The sequence below is a fragment of the Phoca vitulina genome, unplaced genomic scaffold, assembly GCF_004348235.1.
Source record: "Phoca vitulina isolate PV1807 unplaced genomic scaffold, GSC_HSeal_1.0 scaffold2, whole genome shotgun sequence".
NCBI classification, from domain to species: Eukaryota; Metazoa; Chordata; class Mammalia; order Carnivora; family Phocidae; genus Phoca; species Phoca vitulina.
In genome coordinates, this window is record NW_022589705.1 from 6167097 (window position 1) to 6194891 (window position 27795).

General features: G+C 37.8%; 1 protein-coding gene across 1 annotated transcript in view; it reads right to left on the reverse strand.

Annotated features, from left to right (window-relative positions):
* Nucleotides 1–27106, reverse strand: part of SYCP1 (synaptonemal complex protein 1) — a 144515-nt gene extending 117409 nt beyond the window's left edge. Inside the window, exons 1-7 of the mRNA XM_032415677.1 lie at nt 26738–27106; nt 24505–24589; nt 24282–24325; nt 24054–24110; nt 21813–21977; nt 21081–21148; nt 14821–14894 (exon numbers count right to left, since the gene is read on the reverse strand). Coding sequence (XP_032271568.1) covers nt 14821–14894; nt 21081–21148; nt 21813–21977; nt 24054–24110; nt 24282–24325; nt 24505–24589; nt 26738–26845 — 601 coding nt within the window. The 5' untranslated portion in view covers nt 26846–27106. The remainder of the gene's footprint in view (nt 1–14820; nt 14895–21080; nt 21149–21812; nt 21978–24053; nt 24111–24281; nt 24326–24504; nt 24590–26737) is intronic.
* Nucleotides 27107–27795: the final 689 nt, after the last annotated feature.

Genomic DNA, 27795 nt, shown 5'->3' on the forward strand with positions numbered 1-27795 from the left:
TACAAGCAGGGGGAATGGGAGAGGGAGAAGCAGGCTTCCCGTGGAGCGGGGAGCCCGATGCAGGGCTCGATCCCAGGACCTTGGGATCATGACCTGAGCCGAAAGCAGATGCTTAACAACTGAGCCACCCAAGAGCCCCCCAAAGCACATTAAATTTAAAGAGGGTATCAGTCCCACATTCTCAGTAACAAGCCGTAAAGAAGAACACAGCAGCTATGATAGACTCAACTGTCAATGAGAAGCCAAATAATCAAAAAGAGGATACATGAACTAACTTCAGAAGAATATAGGTATCTAAACTTTCAAAAATAATGGAGAGTCCTCTGAACTTACAGCATATGAAACAGGAACTGAGCCATTTTCATCTGAATATGAAAGGGCCGGAAAATTTAAGGAAATAAAGGCAGAGCATATCAGCATTTGAACAGAAAGATAAATTCATACTTCTCCATCTATTCCGTTTCATTCATTACCTAACACACTTTGCAATACATCTTCTCTAATCCTCAGAAATTATTTGTGCCAAAGAACTGCATTCTATTGCCAACATCTCCAATCTTCCCATTACCAATAGCATCAGTGTTTTCAAAATACCCTCCAGCCATTCTTCTAATATGAAAGTCCTGGAAATTGGATAAATAAAACTACAGAAAAGAAAATAAATGCGTATAGATGTACTTTACAGTTGTCAGAAGCAAGGTCCTACAGGTAGCACAAAGGAACTCTGGTAGCTAAGTGTTCCAATGTGGTGATGTGCAGTACTGTAAAAATATAAGTCTACATTTTTCGTTTTTCTTCTTGATACTTATCTATCCATTGATCTATCTATCTACCTATCTCCTCACCCTCCACCTCACTCACTACCTTCTCCCTACTACCTTCCCTCCCTCTCCCCCCTCCCCTCCTCCCCCAACCCATTTATTTTGTCCCAGTCCAGGCAACTAGAACTTTCAGCATTTGCTGCCGATTTGACAAAAAGCAAAGAAAAAAAAAATCTTTGGGTTTCAAAAGACCAGTGTTAGGGGTTAGGGTAAGGAGTCAGAACATAAACTATAGATTCTTTAAATATATGAGTCAGAACGAAGGTTCTTAACCTCTGCACCAAAGAAATATTTACTAATTTGTGGAAAGAAGCCTTTAAAAGGGGAAGCCAAGGTGCCTGGGTGGTGGTGCAGTTGGTTAAGCATCCGACTCTTGGTTTCAGCTCAAGTCACAATCTCAGGGTACTGGAATCGAGCCCCAAGTCGGCTTCTGTGCTCAGAGTAGAGTCTGCTTGAGATTCCTCCCTCTGCCCCTCCCGCTCATGTGCGCGCTCTCTCTCAAATAAATAAATAAATCTTTTTTTAAAATAAAAAATAAAAGGGGAAGCTAAGAGAGCTTAGTAGATTCTGGCAGATACTTAAGAAGAGGTTCTGGAGCCCTCTACACTCACAAGACTAAGCCTCAGGGTTGAGGACCACCAAAACCCCAGATAGTTTGGGCAAACCAAGAGCAGAATGAGACTGTGCTGGTTTGTTTGTTTGTTTGTTTGTTTCTGTCTTCAGTAGGGCTCTAGGAAGATGACAAAACCTGAGAAGAAATGGCTGTGAAATATATCTAGACAGTTAGGGCCTTAGATAGTTTCAGTTTCCCTTGTCCCAATACTCTGTGGGTTCCAGCATAGTGTGATAAAGAAGAAAGAATCAGCAGGCCTGAATGGGCCCTGAGAACAGAAATGAGGGATGACTCAGCACAACCTAAGTGCACCAGTTTCTGAATACTAATTGAAACAATGAAAACCTCAATGGATAGATGACTGAAAAACAAATACCCTTCTCTACCACATGGTATTATACTGAAACCCCAAAATTTAGATACAACCCCAGGAGAAGGGGAAAAATTCTCAAATTTACTAAGATTAAGTTTCTTCTATGTCAGCAGCATCAGGATTTGAGATATTAAAAATTAAGATTTTTTGCATATTTTAAAATGTAAAAGTGCATGCTTCAGTTTGTTGACTAAAATTACTTGGAATCATATTTTCTACAAAATTTATTAGAGTACCAGAAAACCAGGCAGAAGGGGCAGAGTTACACAAGGTGAAAACTTTAGAAACTGTTCAGTGACCTGACATGCAACTATAAATATGAAAAGAGGATTCAACTACTAAACCAGGGGAGGTAAATTAGGACTAAAGTCAGTTTATCACCTAGTTTGTTTATTTAGTCTGGATAGTTCTTGCCTTTTTCAATGATATATATGGTGAGAAAACCTATATGAGGCCTATGAAAAAATATTGTCTAAGGAAAGGAAACAACATGAGAGATGTTAAAAGGAATAGCCTAGCTCTGAAAATGAATTCTATCTAGAGAATCCATATGAAAATTTCAGGAAACTATCCAGTATTCTCAACAGAACCAAGAAAATATAGTCAATGAAAGAGGAAGATACAATGATAAAGAAGGAACAGGCCACAACAGAAATGCAAGAAATGGGATAAACTAAATAGAAAAATAAATGATGAGGAAAGGGACAATGGATTAGCTAATTAGACTACAAGGGAATTACAGGTTAGAGGAGGGACAAGACAGAAATGATACTTCAAAAGTCAAATTGGAAACATAGGAAACAAACAAATAGAAGGGGAGGAACAAATACTAAAACAATTAGAGAAAAGAAGAACTGAGGACAAGCGTACAAATAGTAAGTATTGCCCAAACAAAAACCAGTGGCCAAAGATACCATAAAGCTTTCCTGGGCTAAAGAAAGACTGGTATACATAGATTGAAATGGTTTTATGGACAAAATTGTGAATTAGAAGGATCAAGCACACACACACACAGAGCTTGGTATACATATATGGGACTGTGATTACCCCCATTTCACAGATGAGGGAAGTGTGACACAGAAAATTGTTATTAGCCAGGATCCCAAAGTTAGTAAGTAGTGGTACATAACTAAAACACAGGTGTGCCTGATTAAATCTAGTACAGATAAATGCAAAGAATGCTATTTGTATCTAAAAATCTAAATGTACAGGCAAAGAATGAAATAAAAAATAAAATTTAAAAAGGTTTTAATTAATAGCCTATAATGCATTGTGACTGCCAAATAAGCTGACCTTGGAGTTCATTAAAGACATCTACAATTAGACAATGAATAGTCCCTTACACAGATTAAGTTACACAGTAGATTACCTCATACAGATCTGGACTCCATAACAAAGATGTTCAACAGATCGACCAAAATAACAAAAGTACTGAAGAATCTTGAAATGTCTAGGCTAAAGAAGACAAGATTCAAAAAGGATAAGAAACCAGCTTTAAAGGTCTAAAGAGGTAGCACATAAAAAATGGCTTAGACTTTTTCCATATGCTCTAAGAAGAATTACAATAAAAAGAGAGAAACTATGTAGAGATTTCAGCTCAATATAAAAATAAGAGCCGTCCTTAAATGACAATCTTGAGGTTAGTGAGTTTCCATCACTGAATATATTCAAACATAAAAAAGACTACCACTTGGTTAGACATGCTACAAAGGAAAGTAAGTCAATGGAAATGTAAGTAGACTACAAAAGCTTTAAAGTCCTTCCCAACTAATTTAGGTTACAAAGGCTACAAAAAAAACTTTATGCAGTACTTCAAATGGCAGGCTAAAGAATTCAAAATCTTCTATATTGCGTGCAATAAACAACCATTTAAAGGGTTTTTTTTTTAAAACAATCACAAAAAAATAAATAGGGTTTTTTAAAGGTACGTCTAAGAACAGATTTATTTAATTCATTAATTTATTGCCAACTATCTTCAAAGACACTATCTAAAATGTTGACTATCCTGAATCAAGATATGATCCTTTGCCCATAAGCTTGCAGTAAGATGTCTAGCATGCAGTAGGCACTCCATAAATATTTGTTGAAGGAATTCATAAATATATGATAAACGTATACTAAGGGTACTAAGTGAAAGAAGAGGAGCATCTAAATCAGACTGCAAAATTAGGGAATACTTCCCGAGTGGTAATATTTATTCTGAATTTTGAAGGACAAATAGGAGATAATGAGATGAATGAAAGAGAGTCAGCCAATAAAAAAAAATATATGCAAAAGCTCAGGAGCATAATCTGTTTAGGGAGAAACAAGTAGTTCTCCATGAGCCTGTGTATATGAGGCAGGTGGGGGAACACTTGGCAAGGTGGAGAGCAGTGGCAAATACCATGCTATCCATAAAATTATGGAAAGCCATTGAAGGAATTAGACAGTGACATGATTTGATCTATATTTTAGAAAAGCATCAAGGACTCTGTTTTCTGGTAATGGCTAAGTAATTCAGACCAACCATCCTACTGCAGACAATTAAAAATCTGGAGGACTTTTTTTTAATTCTTAAAAGAATCAAAGATCTAAAAAGATAATGATGAATCATCAGGCCAAGAATAGATTGAGGATTATAATTCAAAAACACTAGGCCAACTTCCAGTGCGAGTCAAGACGAAGTAACCCCACTATAGTCTTTCCCTCCCACTGCTTACAACTAAAAACTCTGAATGAAATACATAAAGCAACTACTTCAGGACTCTGAAAAGAAAGCAAAGGCAGGTAGATTAGGGAAAAAAGTAAACTTTAAAGAAGTGACTCATGTGAAGGTAAGTTTCCTGTTTAATGTTTTTCCTATCTCCCCTCCTAGCATTAGCCAAAGTATAAGGCCTCAGCAAAATTGTAACAGGAAACATGAGCAGCAAAAGGAAATCCTGATTTTTTCTTTTTTTCCTCTCATAGCCCTGTCCTGAATGGCCCCTCTAATGGAGCTGCAGCAGGGACAGACAAAACCCCAAGAGAAACTCTGTATTTCTAGCAAAAGGACAGGGGAAATGGGCCCCTGGTAAGGCTGAGCATGAGGGGGCAATCTTAGAGACAGCTCCAAAAGAGGATTACCTAATTATGTGCTTGAATTGGTACAAGTCCCATGGGAAAGAAAGGATAATATACATGTACGAGACAGATCCAAAACAAATATAGCAAAGGCTTTGAAAACTGAACTCTAACATAAATCACTATTCACATCCCAGACCTAATCTTGAGTGGAGCATACAAGAAACAGAGCCACAGCAGCAGAGCAAAGACTTTGAAAACTGAACTGATATTAGAACCCAGCACACCAAAGGCAAGACAGAATTTATGATCTGAACCTGAGTTGACGATCTGCTAAAAAAATAAACAAACAAACAAACATTCTCCTGGGGATTTTAAAAGACCCAGAATCTCGGGGAGGGGGGGGGAAGATGGCAGAGGAGTAGGGGACCCTATTTCAACTGGTCCCCGGAATTGAGCTGGATATCTACCAGACCACTCTGAGCACCCACGAAACCAGCCTGAGATGTAAGAAGATCTGGATCTCTACAAACAGAATATCACAGGCAGTTGGTTTCGAGGTACGAAGCGGGGAGCCGTGATTCTGCGAGCAGATACCAGAGGATAAACGGCAGCGGGAGGGTGCCTGGCCGTGGGGATCCTACACCGCCGGTGAGCGACAGCCTTGTGCGCTGCTGACGGGGCACAGACTTGCAGACCGGTAGCGGCGGGGAAAGGACTTTAGAGCAGCCCCCGGGGTGGAAACCTGGAGCGGCGGGGTTGCGCCCGCACGAACTGGCAGCAGCTGGCGGTTTTAGAAGCACAAAGGGCAGAGACGTGCCCCGGCTGGAGGCAGGACTGGGAGCACTGCGGAGGGGCACACAACCCAGGACGCTGCAGTTTATGGCAGCAGGGACAGAAACGGAGATGGTGTGGCCTGGAGAGCTCACTGAAGAACAGACTGCAGTCTCTCTGCTCTGAGGCAGAGGGTTGGAAACGGTCTCTTCTGCTCTGACTCACGGAAGAGACGCGGAAAGCCACCAGGGAAAGCCGCCAGAGAACAAAAGCCCCAAAAACTGATTCCCGCTGAGCCCATCCCCCACCACAGTGGGGCGGGGCAACTCTGTCCAAACAGGGTTGCCTGAGTAACAGCGTGGCAGGCCCCTCCCGCAGAAGACAGGCTGGGGAAACAAGAGGCCAGCAACCCTAAGGTCCCAAGAAAACAGGTGCATCTTGCTTGGGTTCTGGTCAATAATTTGGACTCTATACATTCCCTCAAACACCCATCAACAGAATGACTAGGAGGAGGAGCCCCCAAAATAGAAAACACTCAGAGATTATGACTTATGCTGCAGATTTACAAATGGATGCAGATATAACCAAGATGTCGGAGATGGAATTCAGGCTAGCAATTGCGAAGACAATGGCTAGAATGGAGAAATCAATTAATGGCAACATAGAGTCTCTAAGGGCAGAAATGAAAGCTGAATTGGCAGAACTTAAAAATGCTATCAATGAGATCCAATCCAATTGAGATAATCTAACAGCTAGGGTAACTGAGACAGAAGAGAGAATAAGCGACCTGGAAGACAATATAATAGATAAAAAGGGAAAAGAGGAAGCCAGGGAAAAACAACTCAGAATCCATGAAAATAGAATCAGAGAAATAAGTGACACCATGAAGCGTTCCAGTGTCAGAATAATTGGAATCCCGGAGGGAGTGGAGAGAGAGAGAGGACTAGAAGATGTATTTCAGCAAATAGTAGCTGAGAACGTCCCTAATCTGGGGAATGAAACAAACATTCGAGTCCTAAAGGCAGAGAGGACCCCTCCTAAGATCAAGGATAACAGGCCAACACCCTGACATGTAATAGTAAAACTTGCAAATCTTAGAACCAAGGAAACCATCTTAAGGGCAGTTAGGGGGAAGAGATTCCTTACGTACAGAGGGAGGAACATCAGAATAACGTCAGACCTATCCACAGAGACCTGGCAAGCCAGAAAGGCCTGGCAAGACATATTCAGGGCACTTAATGAGAAGAACATGCAGCCAAGAATACTTTATCCGGCAAGGCTTTCATTTAGAATGGATGGAGAGATGCAGAGCTTCCACGACCGGCAGAAACTAAAAGAATATGTGACCACTAAGCCGGCCCTGCAAGAAATATTAAGGGGGGTTCTATAAAAGGAGAAAGACCCCAAGAGTGATATACAACAGAAATTTACAGGGACAATCTATAAAAACAACATCTTCACAGGCAACATGATGACAATTAATTCATATCTTTCAATAATCATTCTCAACGTGAATGACCTAAACGCTCCCATAAAACGGTGCAGGGTTGCAGATTGGATAAAAAGACAGGACCCATCCATATGCTGCCTACAAGAGACTCATTCTGAACCTAAAGATACATCCAGACTGAAAGTGAAGGGATGGAGATCCATCTTCCATGCCAGCAGACCTCAAAAGAAAGCTGGGGTAGCAATTCTTATATCAGACAAATTAGATTTTAAACTAAAGTCTGTAATAAGAGACACAGAAGGACACTATATCATTCTTAAAGGGTCTATCCAACAAGAAGATCTAACAATTGTAAATATCTATGCCCCCAACATGGGAGCAGCCATCTATATAAGCCAACTGTTAACCAAAATAAAGAGTCATATTGATAACAATACGTTAATTGTAGGAGACCTCAATACTCCACTCTCAGCAATGGACAGATCATCTAAGCAGAAAATCAACAAGGAAACAAGAGCTTTGAATGATACATTGGACCAGATGGACCTCATAGATATTTACAGAACATTCCACCCAAAACAACAGAATACTCATTCTTCTCGAGCGCACATGGAACTTTCTCCAGAATAGACCACATACTGGGTCACAAATCAGGTCTCAACCGATACCAAAAGACTGAGATTATTCCCTGCATATTCTCAGACCACAATGCTCTAAAACTGGAACTCAATCACAAGAAAAAATTTGGCAGAAATTCAAACACTTGGAAGCTAAAGACCACTCTGCTCGAGAATGTTTGGGTCAACCAAGAAATCAAAGAAGAACTTAAACAATTCATGGAAATCAATGAGAATGAAAACACATCGGTCCAAAACCTATGGGATACTGCAAAGGCGGTCCTAAGGGGGAAATACATAGCCATCAAGCCTCACTCAAAAAAATAGAAAAATCCCGAATTCACCAACTAACTCTACACCTTAAAGAACTAGAGGAAAAGCAACAAACGACGCCTAAGCCACGCATTAGAAGAGAAATAATTAAAATTAGAGCAGAAATCAATGAATTAGAAACCAGAAACACAGTAGATCAGATCAACGAAACTAGAAGTTGGTTCTTTGAGAGAATTAATAAGACCGATAAACCACTGGCCAGACTTATCCAAAAGAAAAGAGAAAGGACCCAAATTAATAAAATTATGAATGAAAGGGGAGAGATCACGACTAACACCAAGGAAATAGAAATAATTATTACAAATTATTATCAACAACTATATGCCAATAAACTGAGCAATCTGGATGAAATGGAGGCCTTCCTGGAAACCTATAAGCTGCCAAGACTGAAACAGGAAGAAATTAACAACCTGAATAGGCCAATAACCAGTAACGAGATTGAAGCAGTGATCAAAAACCTCCCAAAAAACAAGAGTCCAGGGCCTGATGGATTCCCTGAGGAATTCTACCAAACATTCAAAGAAAAAATAATACCTATTCTACTGAAGCTGTTTCAAAAAATAGAAACAGAAGGAAAACTTCCAAACTCATTCTATGAGGCCAGCATTACCTTAATCCCCAAACCAGGCAAAGACCCCATCAAAAAGGAGAATTGCAAACCGATATCCTTGATGAATATGGATTCCAAAATCCTCAACAAAATCCTAGCTAATAGGATCCAACAATACATTAAAAGGATCATCCACCACGACCAAGTGGGATTTATCCCCGGGATGCAAGGGTGGTTCAACATTTGCAAATCAATCAATGTGATAGAACACATTAATAAGAGGAGGGAGAAGAACCATATGGTCCTCTCAATTGATGCAGAAAAAGCATTTGACAAAATACAACATCCTTTCCTGATTAAAACTCTTCAGAGTATAGGGATAGAGGGAACATTCCTCAAGTTCATAAAATCCACCTATGAAAAACCCACAGCGAGTACCATCCTCAATGGGGAAAAGCTGAGAGCCTTTCCCTTAAGATCAGGAACACGTCAAGGATGCCCACTCTCGCCACTATTGTTCAACATAGTACTAGAAGTCCTGGCAACAGCAATCAGACAACAAAAAGAAAAGGTATTCAAATTGGCAAAGAAGAAGTTAAACTCTCTCTTTTCACAGACGACATGATACTTTATGTGGAAAACCCAAAAGACTCCACCCCCAAATTACTAGAACTCATACAGCAATTCAGTAATGTGGCAGGATACAAAATCAATGCACAGAAATCAGTTGCTTTCTTATACACTAACAACGCAACTGTAGAAAGAGAAATTAGAGAAACGATTCCATTTACAATAGCACCAAAAACCATACGATACCTCAGAATAAACCTAACCAAAGAGGTAAAGGATCTGTACTCTAGGAACTACAGAACACTCATGAAAGAAATTGAAGAAGACACAAAAAGATGGAAAGATATTCCATGCTCATGGATCAGAAGAATAAACATTGTTAAAATGTCTATGCTACCCAGAGCAATCTATACCTTCAATGCCATCCCGATCAAAATCCCAATGACATTTTTCAAAGTGCTGGAACAAACAATCCTAAAATTTGTATGGAATCAGAAAAGACCCTGAATCGCCAAGGAAATGCTGAAAAAGAAAAACAAAGCTGGGGGCATCACGTTGCCCGATTTCAAGCTATATTACAAAGCTGTGATCGCCAAGACAGCATGGTACTGGCACAAAAACAGACATATAGACCAATGGAACAGAATAGAGAACCCAGATATGGACCCTCAACTCTATGGTCAAATAATCTTTGACAAAGCAGGAAAAAACATGCAATGGAAAAAAGACAGTCTCTTCAATAAATGGTGCTGGGAAAATTGGACAGCCACATGCAGAAGAATAAAACTCGACCATTCTCTAACACCATTCACAAAGATAAACTCAAAGTGGATGAAAGACCTCAATGTGAGACAGGAATCCATCAAAATCCTAGAGGAGAACATAGGCAGTAACCTCTTTGACATCGCCCACAGCAACTTCTTTCAAGATACATCTCCAAAAGCTAGTGAAACAAAAGCAAAAATGAACTTTTGGGACTTCATCAAGATAAAAAGCTTCTGCACAGCAAAGGAAACAGTCAACAAAACAAAGAGGCAACCCACAGAATGGGAGAAGATATTTGCAAATGACACTACAGATAAAGGGCTGGTATCCAAGATCTCTAAAGAACTTCTCAAACTCAACACCCAAAAAACAAATAATCAAGTCAAAAAGTGGGCAGAAGATATGAAAAGACACTTCTCTGAAGAAGACATACAAATGGCTAACAGACACATGAAAAAATGTTCATCATCATTAGCCATCAGGGAAATTCAAATCAAAACCACATTGAGATACCACCTTACACCAATTAGAATGGCAAAAATGGACAGGGAAAGAAACAACAAATGTTGGAGAGGTTGTGGAGAAAGGGGAACCCTCTTACACTGTTGGTAGGAATGCAAGTTGGTACAGCCACTTTGGAAAACAGTGTGGAGGTACCTCAAAAAATTAAAAATAGAGCTACCCTATGACCCAGCAATTGCACTCCTGGGTATTTACCCCAAAGACACAGATGTAGTGAAAAGAAGGGCCATATGCACCCCATCGTTCATAGCAGCAATGTCCGCAATAGCCAAACTGTGGAAAGAGCCGAGATGCCCTTCAACAGATGAATGGATAAAGAAGATGGGGCCCATATATACAATGGAATATTACTCAGCCATCAGAAAAGATGAATACCCAACTTTTACATCAACATGGATGGGACTGGAGGAGATTATGCTAAGTGAAAGAAGTCAAGCAGAGAAAGTCAATTATCATATGGTTTTACTTATCTGTGGAACATAAGGAATAACATGGAGGACACTAGGAAAAGGAAGGGAAAAATGGGGGGAGGAATTGGAGGGAGATGAACCATGAGAGACTATGGACTCTGAGAAACAAACAGGGTTTTAGAGGCGGGGGGGATTGGTTAGCCCGGTGATGGGTATTAAGGAGGGCACGTACTGCATGGAGCACTGGGTGTTATACGAAAACAATGGATCGTGGATCACCACATCAAAAACCAAAGATGTATTGTATGGTGACTAACATAACATAATAAAATTTAAAAAAAAATAAAAGACCCAGAATCTCACACCATAATAATTTCAAAATCTCCAAGATATAATCCAAAACTGTTCAACGTTCAAAGAACTAGGAAAATGTGACATCATTCTAGGTCTCAAGCAAATAATCAAAGATAATGAAGTACACAAACCCCTGGAATCCACAGAACAGACCAGAAATAGACCCCTTTAATAAACTTTACTGAAACCTTAATAAAACAATGTTTACTATGTTCATGGAGATAAAAAGCTGAACTTAAGAATTTCAGCAAGGACCACTAGTGGTGAGCATAGCATTATATACAGACCTATCAAATCACTATGTTATACACCTGAAACTAACATAACATTGTTAACTATATGTCAATTTTTAAGAATTTCAGCAACAAACCTGAAAGTCTAAAAAGTGACACTACAGGGGCATCTGGGTGGCTCAGTTGGTTAAGTGTCTGCCTTCAGCTCAGGTCATGATCCCAAGGTCCTGGGATTGAGTACCACATTGGCTCCCTGCTCACCGGGGAGTCCTCTTCTCCCTCTCCCTCTGCTGCTCCCCCTACTCGTCCTCGCTCTCTCACTCTCTCAAATAAATTAAATCTTTAAAAAAATAAATAAAAAATAAATAAAAAGTGACACTACAGATATTTTTAAAAATAGCCAATATTCCAGAACCAGAAAAATGCAGTAACAAAAAATAAGACCTCAACGGACGAATTCAAAAACAGACTAGAAAAACGAGAGAGAGAGAGAGAGAGAGAGAGAGAGAAACAGACTAGAAATAGAGAATTCATGTACTGAAAGACAGATTAAAAGACATTTTCCTGAATGGCGCACAAAAAAAAAAAAAAGATAAAAAATACACACAAGGCAAGAAATATCAAAGGTACAACACAGTGGCCTCATTGACTTGAAAGATTAAACAAGCTTTCATCTAAAGGACTTTGCACTTACTATTTCCCAAAATGGCTACATGGCTCACTCCCTCACTTATTAGGGTCACTAAAATACTTCCCCAATCACCCTATCCCAAAATACTCTCTCCTTAAGCAGTTATCATCACCATACATATATTTTTTTTATTTATGGTCTGTGTCCCTCCACTAGGATGCATACTCCTTAAGAGCAGAAATTGTTCACTGCTGTTTTCCTCAGCACTCAGAACATTTCATGACACAAAGTAGGCACTTTAAGAACTGGTGAATGAGGGGCGCCTGGGTGGCTCAGTGGGTTAAGTGGCTGCCTTCAGCTCAGGTCATGGTCTCTGGGTCCTGGGATCAAGCCCCACCTCAGGCTCCCTGCTCAGTGGGGAGTCTGCTTCTCCCTCTCCCTCTGCCCCTCCCCTGGCTCACACTCGCACGCTCTCTAATAAAATCTTAAAAAAATAAAGAAGTAAAAATAAAAATAAAAACTGGTGGGATGCCTGAGTGGCTCAGTTGGTTCAGTGCCTGCCTTCAGCTCAGGTCATGATCCCAGGGTCCTGGGATCAAGTCCCACATTGGGCTCCTTGCTCAGCGGGGAACCTGCTTCTCCCTCTGCCTGCCGCTCCCCCTGCTTGTGCTCTCTCTGTCTGACAAATAAATAAATAAAATCTTTAAAAATAAATAAATATATATATATATAAACTGGTGAATGAGGGGTGCCTGGGTGGTTCAGTCGGTTAAGCAAACTTATCCTCAGGTAGTGATCTCATGGATCATAGGATCAAGCCCCACGTGGGGCTCCATGCTCAGCAAGGAGTCTGCTTGAGGATTCTCTCCCTCTGGACTTCTCTCCCTGCCCCCCACCGGTCTCTCAATAAATAAATAAATCTTTAAAAAAAAAACTGATGAATGAATAAATAAGACAGAAAAATCACAATAGCAAAAGGAAAGACTTAAGGCAAGAATCTAGATGGAGTTTAGGTTAATAAATATAAAGACTTTTTTTTTTTTGAGAGAGAAAGAAGGGGCAGTAAGGGAGAGAGAGAGTCTTAAGCAGGCTCCACACCCAGCACGAAGCCCAACACGGGGCTCGATCTCACAACCCTGAGATCATGACCTGAGCCAAAATCAAGAGTCAGATGTTTAACTGACTAAGCCACACAGGTACCCCTAAAGACTTTCTTAAGAAAAGAAAAACTATATACATGTTTCATCAAGATATGGTCATTGGTTCATTTAAGAGATCACCTAGGGGCGCCTGGGTGGCTCAGTCATTAAGCATCTGCCTTCAGCTCAGGTCATGATCCCAGGGTCCTGGGATGGAGCCCCGCATCAGGCTCCCTGCTCAGCGGGAAGCCTGCTTCTCCCTCTCCCACTCCCCTTGCTTGTGTTCCTGCTCTCACTATCTCTCTCTGTGAAATAAATAAATAAAATCTTAAAAAAAAAAGAGAGAGATCACCTAAAAATTTTGTTAGGATTCTTCAAACCTCTCCCACCATCTGATCTGATTTAGAGAGCATAAACTAAACAGAGAAAAAAAAACTAGCAGCCTTGTCTCCAAGGCCCAGTTTGCTTTCTGCAGAGCAGTCAATACACGATCCCTCCCACCCCCATCTGTATACTTTTTATCACTCTTTATACCTAGATGGGAAAAGCTAATATTGAAAGTTGAGTAAACAGGATGATTTAATGGAGGAGCTGGTAGTGATGCGCTACATTTTGGTAAGTATTTATAGTTCCAAATGTAAAGTACTATATGCAGGGATCAAAAATAAAAAACCCTAGCAATAGTGCATCCTGGAAATAAGAAGAATAGCTAACACTGAGCACTTTGCACTGCTCTAAGCAATTTATATTTATTAATTTAATTCTCAAAACACTAAGAGGCACTTCATTAATCAATAAACAGTGGGTCAGAGAGATTATATAACTTATTCAAGGTAAAGTAGACAGCAACTGAAAGTCTGAATTTGAGCATAAGCTGTCTACTCTTAAGCCCAAGCTCATAAGCAGTAAGCTGTGTGATATTAAAATTTTAGCTAAGAAAAATAAGGGCTATCCTGAAAAAGCAGGTAGACAGTATTTCCTAATAGATTATTGGAAGAAACAAAGTAGAGCTAGTGTCAAAGTAATGACAAAGATAAAACTGTTATTTTTGAAAATAAGATTTTTAGGTTTTTCATCAAAATGAAAAAATTCTTACAAGTAAAATAAAAATACGCATAAGATGAAAATACTTTCATATATATATACCATGACCTTAGTAAAATATTTTAAAAGCATGTTTCTTTCTTTAGGAGAAAGTTGAAAATTCTATTTAGATTAGAAATAAACATTGTACTATTCTTAAGTACTGTGCCTTTGGCATAGCCCTCTACCAGTATTTTCTATTATGAACATAGCTATATATCAATTCAATTTGCTAGTTGTTCCAGACAGAAGAGAAAGTTAGTCTCAAGATCACATTTTAACTGAAATAAGAACTACAAATGTCATGTCAAGGTATGTATCTTTTGAAATATATTATCTTTCAAAAAATTTTGAGCTTTCCAAGCTCAAAAACTGAGAATCAAATTACTACTTATGCAAAGAAAATGAATGAGGCACATATAACTTGTTCAAATCAAAATTGGTTCCAAAAAGCGAAAAAACAATTTCTTCCCTTCTCCACCCCCCCACCATTACAATAATAATAAATTGATAAAAATCACATAAAACAAGAAATATATTTACATTTCTTTGTCTTTTCTGCAGATCTGGCACAGGTTTCCTTGAGTAAGTTACATAAATGCCTTGTAGCATTATTCCTGAAAGAAAGCAGAGAGTCTCCCTAAGTGTAATCTGATCTCAAAGCAAAGTTGTATGTAAAAGTTATGAAACATTGTTACAATTTTTAAAGAAATTCTTATATTTTAATATATATATCACATTACTCATAAATGATTATGTGAAAAAAAATGGGTTGACTGTACTATTAGCCAAGATGATTTAGTAACTTCCTCCCTTTAACAGGATAGTTCCTGTTATTAACAAGTTTCTACCCACATAGGTAACAATAACATTTCAGTAAATAGTTCCATATTTTGCCTAAGGGGAAAAAAAATAAGAAAGGAGGGTTTGGCTTTTCATTTACTAATTACCCCAGCAATATTCTGTCTTACCCTCAAAACATTAAACAGTTAATTTTCTGACTAGCCTTTCATTACATGCATCAGATGACCTCTGATCATCTCAATAGATGCAGATAAAGCAATTTAAAAAATTCAGTATCCATTTATGATAAAAACTCTCAACAAAGTGTGTATAAAGGTAATGTACCTCAACATAATAACGGCCATATATGACAAGTCCACAGCTAACCTCATACTCAACAGTAAAAAGTAAAAAAGCTGAAAGCTTTTCCTTTAAGATCAGAACAAGACAAGAATGCCCACTCTCACCACTTTTATTCAACATAGTATTGGAAGGCTTAGAGCAATTAGGCAAGAAAATAAATAAAGGTATCCAAATTGGAAAGGAAGAAGTAAAACTCTCACTATTTGCAGATGACATATTATATATAGAAAACCCTAAACACTCCACCAGAAACTACTAGAATAAAACAAATTCAGTAAAGTTTGCAGGATAAAAAAATCAATACACAAAAATCAATTGCATTTCTGTACACTAATAATGAACCATCTGAAGGAGAAATTAAGAAAACATCCCCATTTACAATTGCACCAAAAAGAATCAAATTCCTAGGATTAAATTTAACTGAGGAGGTGAAAGACCTGTATACTAAAAACTATAAGACATTAATGAAAGAAACTGAAGACGCAAATAAATAGAAAGATATTCCATGCTCATGGATTAGAATATTGTTAAAATGTCCACACTACCTAAACGGGTCCTGATACCAATTTCAATGTGGGAAGGGGTATTCTCTACACCAACAAGCAATTCTTGGGACACGAGCAGGGTGTCCCATAATTCAATTCAATTATGACACTATCTACTTGGAGATAGCCTCAGATTCTACAGGTTAAGTGTTCAGTCCTACATAACCACTGTCCCCCTAGCCCCACTTAAGATACCAGTCGCAAGCCCAGGTTTCACCTGTACTTCTCTGTCCAACTGGCTATAAATCAAAAGTTCCCATGACTCACTCCTTAGTTTTCAGACACCAGTCACAAGTTCAGATTGTTACCTGAATCTGACAGACTGCCTATAATCTGAGGTTCCTTGGGTTTGATTAATTTGCTGGAGCAGCTCACTGAACTCAAAGAAACAATATACTTGTTAGATTACTAGTTTATTATAAAAGGATGTAACTCAGGAACAGCCAGATAGAAGAGATGCACAGGGCAAGGCATGGGAAAAGGGTGTGGAGCTTCCATGCTCTCTGAGCTCACCACTCTCCCCAAATCTCTTCTCCAAGCTGGAAGCTTTCCAAACCTTGTCCTCTTGGGTTTTTATGGAGGCTTAGTTACATAATTGTGATTGATTAAATCACTGGCTGCTGATGACTGATTCAACCTCCAGACCATCTCCCCTCCAGAAGGGGGGGGGGGGGGGGTGAAAGTTCCAACCATCTGATCACATGGTTAGTTCTCTTGGCAACTAGCTCCATCTTTATGTGGAATCCAAAAGTCACCTCATTAACATAACAAGAGATACCTTTGTCACTCTCAGCACTTAGGATATTCCAAGGATTTTGGAAACTATGAATCAGGAATAGCAGATGAAGATCAAATATATATAAGAAATACATATTTGGTCATCTGAATGACCAAAAATATACATTTTTTCTTATATATATATATATATATATCACACTACCCAAAACAATTTACAGAGTCAATGCAATCCCAACCAAATTTCCAATTGCATTTTTCAGAAATAGAACAAACCTAAAATTTGTATATAATTACCAAAGAGCCAAAGCAAACTTGAAAAAGAAGAGCTGGAAGAATCACACTTCCTGATTTCAAACTACATGACAAAACTATAATAATCAAAATAGTATGGGAGGTGGATGGAAGGTTAGGTTTTTTTGTATTTTTTTTTTAAGATTTTATTTATTCATTTATTTGAAAGGGGAGAGGGGCAGAGGGAGAAGGAGAAAAAAATCCCAAGCAGACTCCCTGTGGAGCACAGAGCCCAACGCAGGGCCAATACTACAACCCCAAACGAGATCATGACCTGAGCTGAAATCAAGAGTCAGAGTCTCAACCAACTGAGCCACCCAGGCATCCTGGGAGGTTCGATTAAATAGGTGATGGGGATTAAGGAGTGCAGTTGTTGTGATGAGCACCAGGTATTATATGGAAGTGTTGAATCATTATATTGTATACCTAAAACTAATTATTATACTGTATGTTAACTAACTGGAATTTAAATAAAAACTTAAAAAAAAAAAATAGTATGCTATTAGCATAAAAACAGACACATAGGAGTGCCTGTGTGGCTCAGTAGGTAAAGCATCCGACTCTTGATTTTGGCTCAGGTCATGACCTCAGGGTTGTGGGATTGAGCCCTGCATCAGGCCCCACGTTCAGTGCAGAGTCTGCATGTCTCTCTCCCTCTGCTTCTCCCCCCACTCACTCACTCGCTCTTCTCTCTAATAATAAAATCTTAAAAAAAAAAAACAGACACATAAATCAACAAAACAGAACAGAGAGCCCAAAAATAAAGCCATGCATATATGGTCATATATAATGAAAAACACAAGAAACAACACGTGTTGGCAAGGATGTGAAGAAAGAGGAATCCTCCTACACTATGGAAATGCAAATTGGTGCAGCCACTGTGGAATACAGTATGGAAGTTGCTCAAAAAATTAAAAATAGAACTACCCTATGACCCAGTTTACCCAAAGAATATGAAAACACTAATTTGAAGGGATATATGCACTCCTATTGCAGCATTATATACAATAACCAAATTATGGAAGCAGCCCAAGTGTGTGATAGATGAATGGATAAAGAAGATGTGGTGTGTGTGTGTGTGTATGTATGTGTGTGTGTGTGTGTGTGTATATATATATATATACACACACATATATATATATATCACTACCCAAAACAATTTACAGAGTCAATGCAATACAATATATACATATATGTACACACACACACACACACACACACACACTGGAATATTATTCAGCCATAAAAAAGAATGAAATTTTGCCATTTGCAACAACATGGATGGATCTAGAGGGTATAATGTTAAGTGAAATAAGCCAGTCAGAGAAAGGGTGGTTTGGTTTGGATTTCAAAGCCTAAGACTGTTCTCTAGTACAGAGCAGTAGTTCCCAAAAGATGATCCTTGAACCAGCAACATCCACATCACTTGTTAAAAGCTCAAATTCTGAAGCCCTACTCCACTGAATCAGAAAATTCTGGTAGGGGGGCAGAGGACAACAGTATATGTTTTAACAAGCTCTGCAGTTAATTCCGATGCTTGCTAAAACTTAAGAACCACTGGTCTAGAGAGGGACTTTTTTGTTACTGGTTTTGTAAAAATCAAAACAAGTGTCCATAAATCTAATTCTTCAATTACAATTTGAAAAACAACTTCAGCCTTTTCCTGTTAATTTATGGTGAGGGGTAGAGGACAAAAGTGCCTTTAGCAATATGTTCCCTAAACCACAAAGACCCTTTGAACAGCACAACCTGACATAAAACCAGCCATATACTCCATATACAAGCAATCATCCAATCAAAAAAAATATTTATTCAAGTCTACTATGTTCTCACAATGTCTCAATTTTAGAATTCTTAAAACTCTTCACTGGCTTCCAAATGGCCATCTGCAGCAATTTTCAAACTTTTTTTTCCCTAGAACCAAAATCCTTTTTCAAAATGAAATCTTAACTGGATACACAAGATTTTAAATTATACTTAAAGCTGTTCTTGTTGAAGGGAGCCATATCTATAACCACTCAGTCTTTCTTCAGCCCACCCCTCTGCAACCCCTATCCCTCCACCTCCACTTCAACATAAAAATCAAAACTCCTTAGCATGTCATGAAATGCTAGAGTAGCAACCTCTAATTCTCCTCCTGGCTAACTCCTATTCATCCTTCAGACATCCTCATCTTTAGAAAGCCTTCTCTGACAACCACCACCATCATATGCATGCTACAGGGCTTGACAGGTTTAATTCATCAAATTACTTAAACAAATCCCAGCTAGGAGTCTAACAAAAATCAAATGTTGCTTTTTAAGGGTATTTCTGAAAATATGTAACTGTAGATGCTTCAGGTTTGACTGCTAAAATTTGAAAATTGAGACTATTATTACATCTAATGGTGGAAATCAGATATTTAAGGTCCTGCTCCATTAAAAAAAAAAATGCCTCCAAAATTATCTAAATTATCTCAAAACTCTTTTCCTGCTCAAAAATGTCAATAAACCAAAGTGTCTATTCCTGCTCAAACTTCTATTACAGGCCAGGCGTATGGTTTTGAAATACCCAGTCTCTTTCAAATCTACATCCTTTTTAGAAAGTCATGATCAGTGAATGAGCTGGTCCTGAGCTCATTTTATATTTACTTTATATTATTTATATGACTTTATATTAAATCTGTCATCCAATAATCAAGTCACTCTACCTTAACTTTGTTTCTCACCTATATTTTGACAAAGCTCTTACCTAATGTTAGGTTCCTTCAGATGACAATTGATAATTCAGTATTTGAGGCCAAAACGGACACACAACTGAAACTGCTTAAAATAGAAGGAAATCATGCCCAAAATAAATGCACTCCCTCTCACCTCAAAGAAATGGCATAAATTCTATATTATGTCACACTACACTACCTTAAACTATACTGTGTCACTAAACAGTCACAGTATTAACAAAAATTCAACTGTTCATCAGTGGAGGCAACAGCAGTCTTAAGAAAGCTCACAAGCTATCAAATACTGGTATTAGGGCTACAGTAGACTTTAGATGTCCTATAAGATACTATAGAAACAATCATATACCCATACAAAAGTGACCATAAGTACCAAATATACAATAGGCACACAATGTTAGAAACTTTCTCTTCTCTCTCCCTTCTCCCTAATAACCAAACCTCAATTAGGCAAGGAAAAAATTGAGGTTTAGCATTTAAATTTTATCTGGGAAGTCATAGGTTGTCTTTTTTTAATTAAGTAATCTCTAACCCCAATATTAGGCTCAAACTCACCACCCGGAGATTAAGAGTCACATGCTCTTCCAACTAAGCCAGCCAGGCACCCCCACAGGTTGTCTTTCAATTAGACTAAAACAATCTGTTTTAAGAGCCTTTTTCATTTATCAGCAACTTCACTGACAAAGTGATAGATCTTCTAAAGCCATGATGTTTAACTTAAACATGTAGGAATAAATAAATTTTGCACTCTTCAGGGACCCATACATTACATTCTAACTATTCAATATTTACTTGGCAGACGAAATAAACAACTACATTTTTCTATTAAATTCTACATGATATAATCTGAATGAGGTAATAAGGGTATAAAATAAGGCTTAGCTATTGCCTAGAACAAAGGAAAGGAAAAGCTAAAGAGGACACTAAAATTTTAAGCTAACATTAATGGAAGAATCATTAGGCCACTGACAAAAACAGGAATTTGAGAGTAGGAATTACCTTGTAACTAAATTGAGCACTATTTTACAAATGCTGCACCTAAAATGTTGCAACAAACAGAAAGGTAGACAATATACATAGGGAGTTGTAGATACAGGATTTTTTATCAGATACCTATTGATACCAAATAATGGTTTTTCTCCCGCCTGACATTTTAAAAAGTGAGAAATTACTAGTCAGTGACCACTGTTTGCCAAATACAAGAACGTAAAATAAGTATTTCTTCCTTCTTCCACAGTACCCAGGTAGAATTCTATATATAAGTTAATATTACATAACAGAATATTAAGTTCAATAAATTTCTGGAAATCATTTTAATAAATCTGGAATAAATTTAGAAAGAACAATTTCATTAAATTATTACTTACTCTTTTATTAAATCTTTATTTTCTTGAATTCCTTCTTCTAATTTCAAACTTACTTTTTCATTTTCAAACTAATTTACAAAACAAAAAGAACAGTTCATCACATTTTGCTTAACAAAATAAAGAGTACAATCATTAAGCAGCATTTCTTTGCTAACTAAGAAGTATAAGAATTCTTTGCACACAAAAAACTTTTGTGTCACAGCTTATGGATTTCCCATAAAAATATGGATCTCACTTTCATAGATCTAAAATCAAGTTTGCCGAATCATATCCAAAAAGTATCCAACAATATTTTAATGTAATATTATCTTCCCTAAGTATTTTTAAATGTTTTATCTTTGTCCTATCCCAATGTTTCATTTTCTCAACATTTTTCTTTCACTCGGCCACAAAACTGAAGCTAAATAGTTCCAAATATAAAATCCATAAATGTCATATTCCAATTAATAAAAGACATTTATATGAAACAAATCATCAGTAATAGGAATAAAAATTAAAAGTTTATAATTAGAATCATTAAATCAATCTTTATCTAAAGTAATTTATTTCCCTAATCATTTACACTAAGCTTTGTGCAACTTGTCCTCTGTGCTCATCCTAAAGTTGAAACACAGTATCAGTAAAAATTCAAAAACCACTGTCCTTAAAATCCACATCACTGAAATACTCTATTTTAAAAGTAATATGATAAAATCTGCTACACTACATTTTCAATTCCAAATCTCATTATACCTGTAGTTCCTGAATGGCTTTCCGCTGTGCTTCAATTATCTTTCTATTTTCTTGCAACTTATTTTCTTTCTGCTTCAATTCAGATTCCACACTTACTTTCCACTTCTTGATCTTTTCAGCCTCCTTATACAGTTTTGAATATAGTCTGCTCATTGGCTCTGAATTCTGTTGAGATAGATAGGTTTAAAAGAGTGGTTAGACTAAAATTTTGAACAATTGGGCGCCTGGGTGGCTCAGTTGGTTAAGCGACTGCCTTCGGCTCAGGTCATGATCCTGGAGTCCCTGGATCGAGTCCCACATCGGGCTCCCTGCTCAGCAGGGAGTCTGCTTCTCCCTCTGACCCTCCACCCTCTCATGTGCTCTCTCTCTCTCTCTCTCTCTCTCTCAAATAAATAAATAAAATCTTTAAAAAATAAAAAAAAATAAAATTTTGAACAATTAAAAACTACAGCTGCCTATTTAAAATATCTATGAGTAATATAGTATCTTAATAGTTGAGAACAAGTCTTGCCTCAATTTATGCCCTAATAGCATCCTGAAAACTACATTAACTGTTTAAAAGTTATTAGCAGTATTAGCTACTTCACTAAAGTTACTGGTCACTTGACTAAGTTATACCCTACTGAATAAAATCTAATACCTTGAAAATGTACCTAAGCCAGATATTGGAAATAGTTTAGTCAATGAGAGAATCTGGCTGGTTAAAAGCTAAAATAAGTCACTCTACATGATATCTATAAATTTTTACAATGGCCTTGAAACATTCTGGTTATACAGTTTGAAGATTACCTAAAGGACATGAATTTTAAAATATAATGACAAAAAATCATTAACACAAGATCTAGCTTTCATTTATTCTAAAGTTTTATTTAGCTTTTACTTGGATTTCCTGCATTATCCATTTCAACATTATAAGGTAAATGCCAGTATATATATATATATATATTTTTTTAAAGATTTTATTTATTTATTTGAGAGAGAGAGAATGAGAGAGAGAGAGCACATGAGAGGGGGGAGGGTCAGAGGGAGAAGCAGACTCCCTGCCGAGCAGGGAGCCCGATGTGGGACTCGATCCAGGGACTCCAGGATCATGACCTGAGCCGAAGGCAGTCGCTTAACCAACTGAGCCACCCAGGCGCCCAATGCCAGTATATATTTTTTAAAATCACAGATTTCTGCTTGCTGATAGCTCTTTGTTATCAAAATACATGAGTTAAGTTCCATATTTTAAATTCTGTGATACATTTATAATCACAGCAACAGACATACAGCACTTTATCAAGCCATGGAATTTTTTTTTTTTTTTTTTTTTAAGTAGACTCATACCCAAAATGGGTCTTGAACTCAAGAGTCTCATGCTCTACCAACTGAGCGAGCCAGGTGCCCTAGAATTTCTGTTTTGTTTTTTGGGAGAGAGAGAGCCCAAGCGAGCACAAGGGGGAGGAGGGGCAGAGGGAGAAGCAGACTCCCCACTGAGCAGGGAGCCTGATGTGATGTGAGGCTCCATCCCAGGACCCTGAGATCATGACCTGAGCCAAAGGCAGACCCTTAACTGACTGAGCCACCAAGGCGTGCCTCTTTTTTGTTTTCAAGACATCTACGTGCCATAAGTAAGAATGATTTTTTTATAACCAAAATAAAAAGTACCGCAAGTTATATAAATTCTTTAGACAGCAAATGAGCCAAACAATCATACTTATTAATTAAAGGATTGTTTGTAAAATAGTGGTTTGAGTCTCAGCCTTTTCACATATTGTATCCACATTCCCTCTTCTATTCTTGCTCTCTGTAGTTCAAAATTAAATTGCCCCAAAAGAATGGATGCTTGCATAACCCAGGAAAATGCAGAAGCCTAGTGTTTCAGCAACTTTAAAAGAAAAACAAAGGGGGAAAAATGGTTTTAAAGAATAGAACTTGGGCACCTGGGGGAAAAATGGTTTTAAAGAATAGAACTTGGGCACCTGGGTGGCTCAGTCGTTAAGCGATCCCAGGGTCCTGGGATCAAGCCCCACATCAGCCCCACATGCTTCTCCCTCTCCCTCTGCTGCTCCCCCTGCTGGGTTCTCTCTCTGTGTCAAATAATAAGTAAAATCTTTTTAAAAAATAAAAAATAAAGGATAGAACTTAAAACATTAACCAAATTTCAATCCTTTAGAAGCTTCAAAAAGGAAGAGATATACAAACAATAACAAATGATACTCCAATTACAAGAAATTTAATATAGATGGGAAATCTTCTGACCTCAAAATCAGAGTCTTTTAGTCCTTCCTGGTAGGGACAACTGTCAGAATTATCAACCTAAAAAAAATGAATAAGTGTTTCCTGTAAGAAAATATTTCTGATGAGAGTTTCCAAATAGTAGCAATTAAGTACTGACGACTAATAATCCAACAAGAATTTTTTTCCGTTCTCAAACAAGCAACTCAATCCCTAAACAGATTATATCTATGTACCCTATACTTAACTGACCTGTTCAAGCATGGGCAAAAACTTAACTTTCTGTAAAGCAGGATCTGCAAGATAAAAGACAACTGGTATTAAATATGCCAACATCTTATTTTTTTATATTAAGTATTATATCTAACTTTAATGTCATGGCTCTCAATATAATACTTATATTTTCAATATCTAGCAATGTGTATGTAAAAAATACTTCTATATATAGTGATACATTGCTTTTCCAGTCTCTTACCTGAATCAATGTTTTCCCCATTTTTGGAGAGATTAGTCATTGCAAATGGAAAACTAAAATCATCTTCAATATATTTGTTGAAACTCTAGAAACACAAAGAAGTTCTTAAACATACTGTTCCAAACCACTCTGATAACTAGCAGTGTAATATGTAATTATATATGTAATATGCATCTGCTTAAAGAAGTGACTTCAATTGTAAATCCTTTAAGGTATATATAATATTTAAAATATGAAGTGGTTTTGTTATGTAAAAAAGCAAAAAATATATGCTTTGTAAGTATTCAAGAAAAATAGTAATTTTAATTAGTAGCTTAATATATTACTTTTCTTCAATTTCATTATGATCTTTCCCTTAATAAAACTGAGAGTTGTCTTCACTGAATAGCATTTTAATATTATACTCTTAGCTATACAGACCATAGGAATTTTTCTACAGCATGTAAAATTGAAATATTCATTGCTTCATTCCATCTCCAATATAAACTTCCACAGAGAAATTTTAAAAATAATTTAGCAGTAAAAGCTGTTTAACCTAAGAAACTTGGTATAATTCCTCCTTTCTGATAAGAACTCTGTTATATAAGTGAATTTCTTTTTTTATCCTGGCAACCAGGAGGCTCAAAGCCAAATTTTAAGCTTAGTCAGACACTAATTTTTACCAGTATGGTAACATATTTGTCCAAATTTTCTTATTTTTTCCTTGACCCTAATATTCTCTTAATATGTTTTTGTATCTTGCTATTTCATTGTATATGTCTTACAAATTGCCTCAAGTCATTTAAGGACAGAGGGAGGATTCAAATAAGCAGGACTCATTATGTATCCAGAGTTCTACAGAGGCGGTGATTATTTTTTTAAATGAACGATGCTCACAAACATTAAGTATGCTCATTATTCATTCGAGGCAATACTATTCAAAATTCTTGGGCAATAAAAATCCTGGAAGAAAGCACAGGCAGTAATTTCTCTGACATCGGCCATAGCCACATTTTTCTAGATAGGTCTCCTGAGTCAAGGGAAACAAAAGCAAAAATGAACTATTAGGACTTCCTCAAGATAAAAAGCTTCTGCACAGTGAAGGAAACAATCAACAAAACTAAAAACAACCTACTGAATGAGAGAAGATACTTGCAAAGGACATATCCAATAAAGGGTTAGTATCCAAAATATATAAAGAATTTATAAAATTCAACACCCAAAACACAAATAATTCAATTGAAAAATGAGCAGAAGACAAGAATAGACATTTATCCAAAGAAGACATCCAGATGGCCAACACACACATGAAAAGATGCTCAACATCATTCATCATCAGGGAAATGCAAATTAAAACCACAATGAGATATCACCTCACACCTGTCAGAATGGCTAAAATGAAAAACACAAGAAACAACAAGTATTGACAAGGATGTGGAGAAAAAGGATCTCTCATGAACTGCTGGTGGGAATGCAAACTGGTGCAGCCACTCTGGAAAACAGTATGGAGTTCCTGAAAAAATTAAAAATAGAACTCCCCTATGATCCAGCAACTCCACTACTGGGTATTTACCCAAAGATTATGGAAACACTAATTTGAAAAGATGTATGACCCCTGTGTTTATTGTAGCATTATTTACAATAGTCAAATTATGGAAGCAGCCCAAGTGTCCATCGACTGATGAATGGTTATAGGAGATGAGGTGTATATACACAATGGAATATTACTCACCCATAAAAAAGAATGAAATCTTGCCATTTGCAATGACATGGATGGAGCTAGAGTGTATTATCCTAAGTAAAATTAGTCAGTCAGAAAAAGACAAATACCATGTGATTTCACTATGTGAAATTTAAGAAACAAAAAAAGAAATAAACAATCATGGGGGTGGGGGGGAGAAGAGACAAACCAAGAAACATACTCTTAACTATAGAGAACTAACTGATGGTTACCAAAGGGGAGAAGGGTGGGTGAAATAGGTGATGGGGATTAAGGAGGGCCCTTCTCGTGGTAAGCACTGGGTGATGTATGGAAGTATGAAATCACTATATTGTACACCTGTAGCTAATATAACACTGTTGAGTAAATTGGATTTAAAATTTTTTTTAATTTTAAATAAATTTGTTTAAAATTCTTGGGTAAACCAGGCCACATTTGCTGGAAAAAAAAAATTATAAAATAACACCAGTAAGAAAGTACATGGTGTCTCCTTACCTGAAGAATAGTCAAATCAAGATTCATATGCAAATTTACCTTGAAGAAATTAGAATCTCCTCCCAAACTCTGAGGTCTCACTGCAGATACTTGACTGCTACTTAATCTTGGTGGTACAAACAATTTAAAAGGCTTTTGCTTTTCCATTTTCTCTCTTCCAGCTGTAATTATCTATTGCCCCAGAAGGCAGGGGGGAAAAAGTGTTTTTACATTGTTTCATTAATACACTCTTTATGCTTTATTTTAAAAGGCGATGTCTGTATAACAAATGCTATGTAAAGGAGCAGGAGTAACCTCTGCTACACTGTTGAGTCCGCAGCGTCACATCACTGGGCGGTCAAAGTCAAAACACCCCACAGTTGTTCCCACCATCTACCACCACCAATGGCCACGCTGGCGACCTAGACAAGCCAGAAACTCCGAGGTATCATCACTGTGACAACCCGAAAAGAAAGCTCTACCTCCACCAGCCCTGGTAAATTGCATCACCCAGCCGCGAGACGTACCGTAAGTTCTTAGAGGGCTACCGGCTACCGAGGAGGTGTTCGGGGGTGGGGGGGTGGAGGGGGGCCGCTGGCCAAGTGCTGCAGGTGCGAAATCGAATCAAATCATTGCCCAGTTCCGGGTTCCGTCGTCAAGAAAGGAATTAAGTACACCTGCCCTTACCTTTCAAGATTCAGGGGGAAACCATGGACTCGGTGCCCACGCGAACTGCTACCTGCTGTCTATTAGGACAGCAAAAAGAATCAATTAGAGCTTCTGCCTCCGAACCTCAGAAAAGGCGGGAATCGCTCCACCTCAGCGGCCAGCCAGGAAGGGCGGGATGCACGGCTGTTTAACGGCTAAATAACGGTCAGCCGCGAGAGTTTGCCCGGCTTCGAATTCTCGCGAGATTTTCCTTTACGTTGGTAACAATTCTTCGCGGGATTCTGTTTCTCCTCAGCGTAGACGTTCTTTAAGCTTCTGCTATTGTCAGAGAATGCAAGGAAAACTAGCAAGTGCTGTGATAGATTGGAGCGGAGAGTGAAAAATCCATTTCTGTTGTCCAAGAGTTCAGTCTTAGGGAAGAAACAGATGGGCAGATAATTATAGCCAGG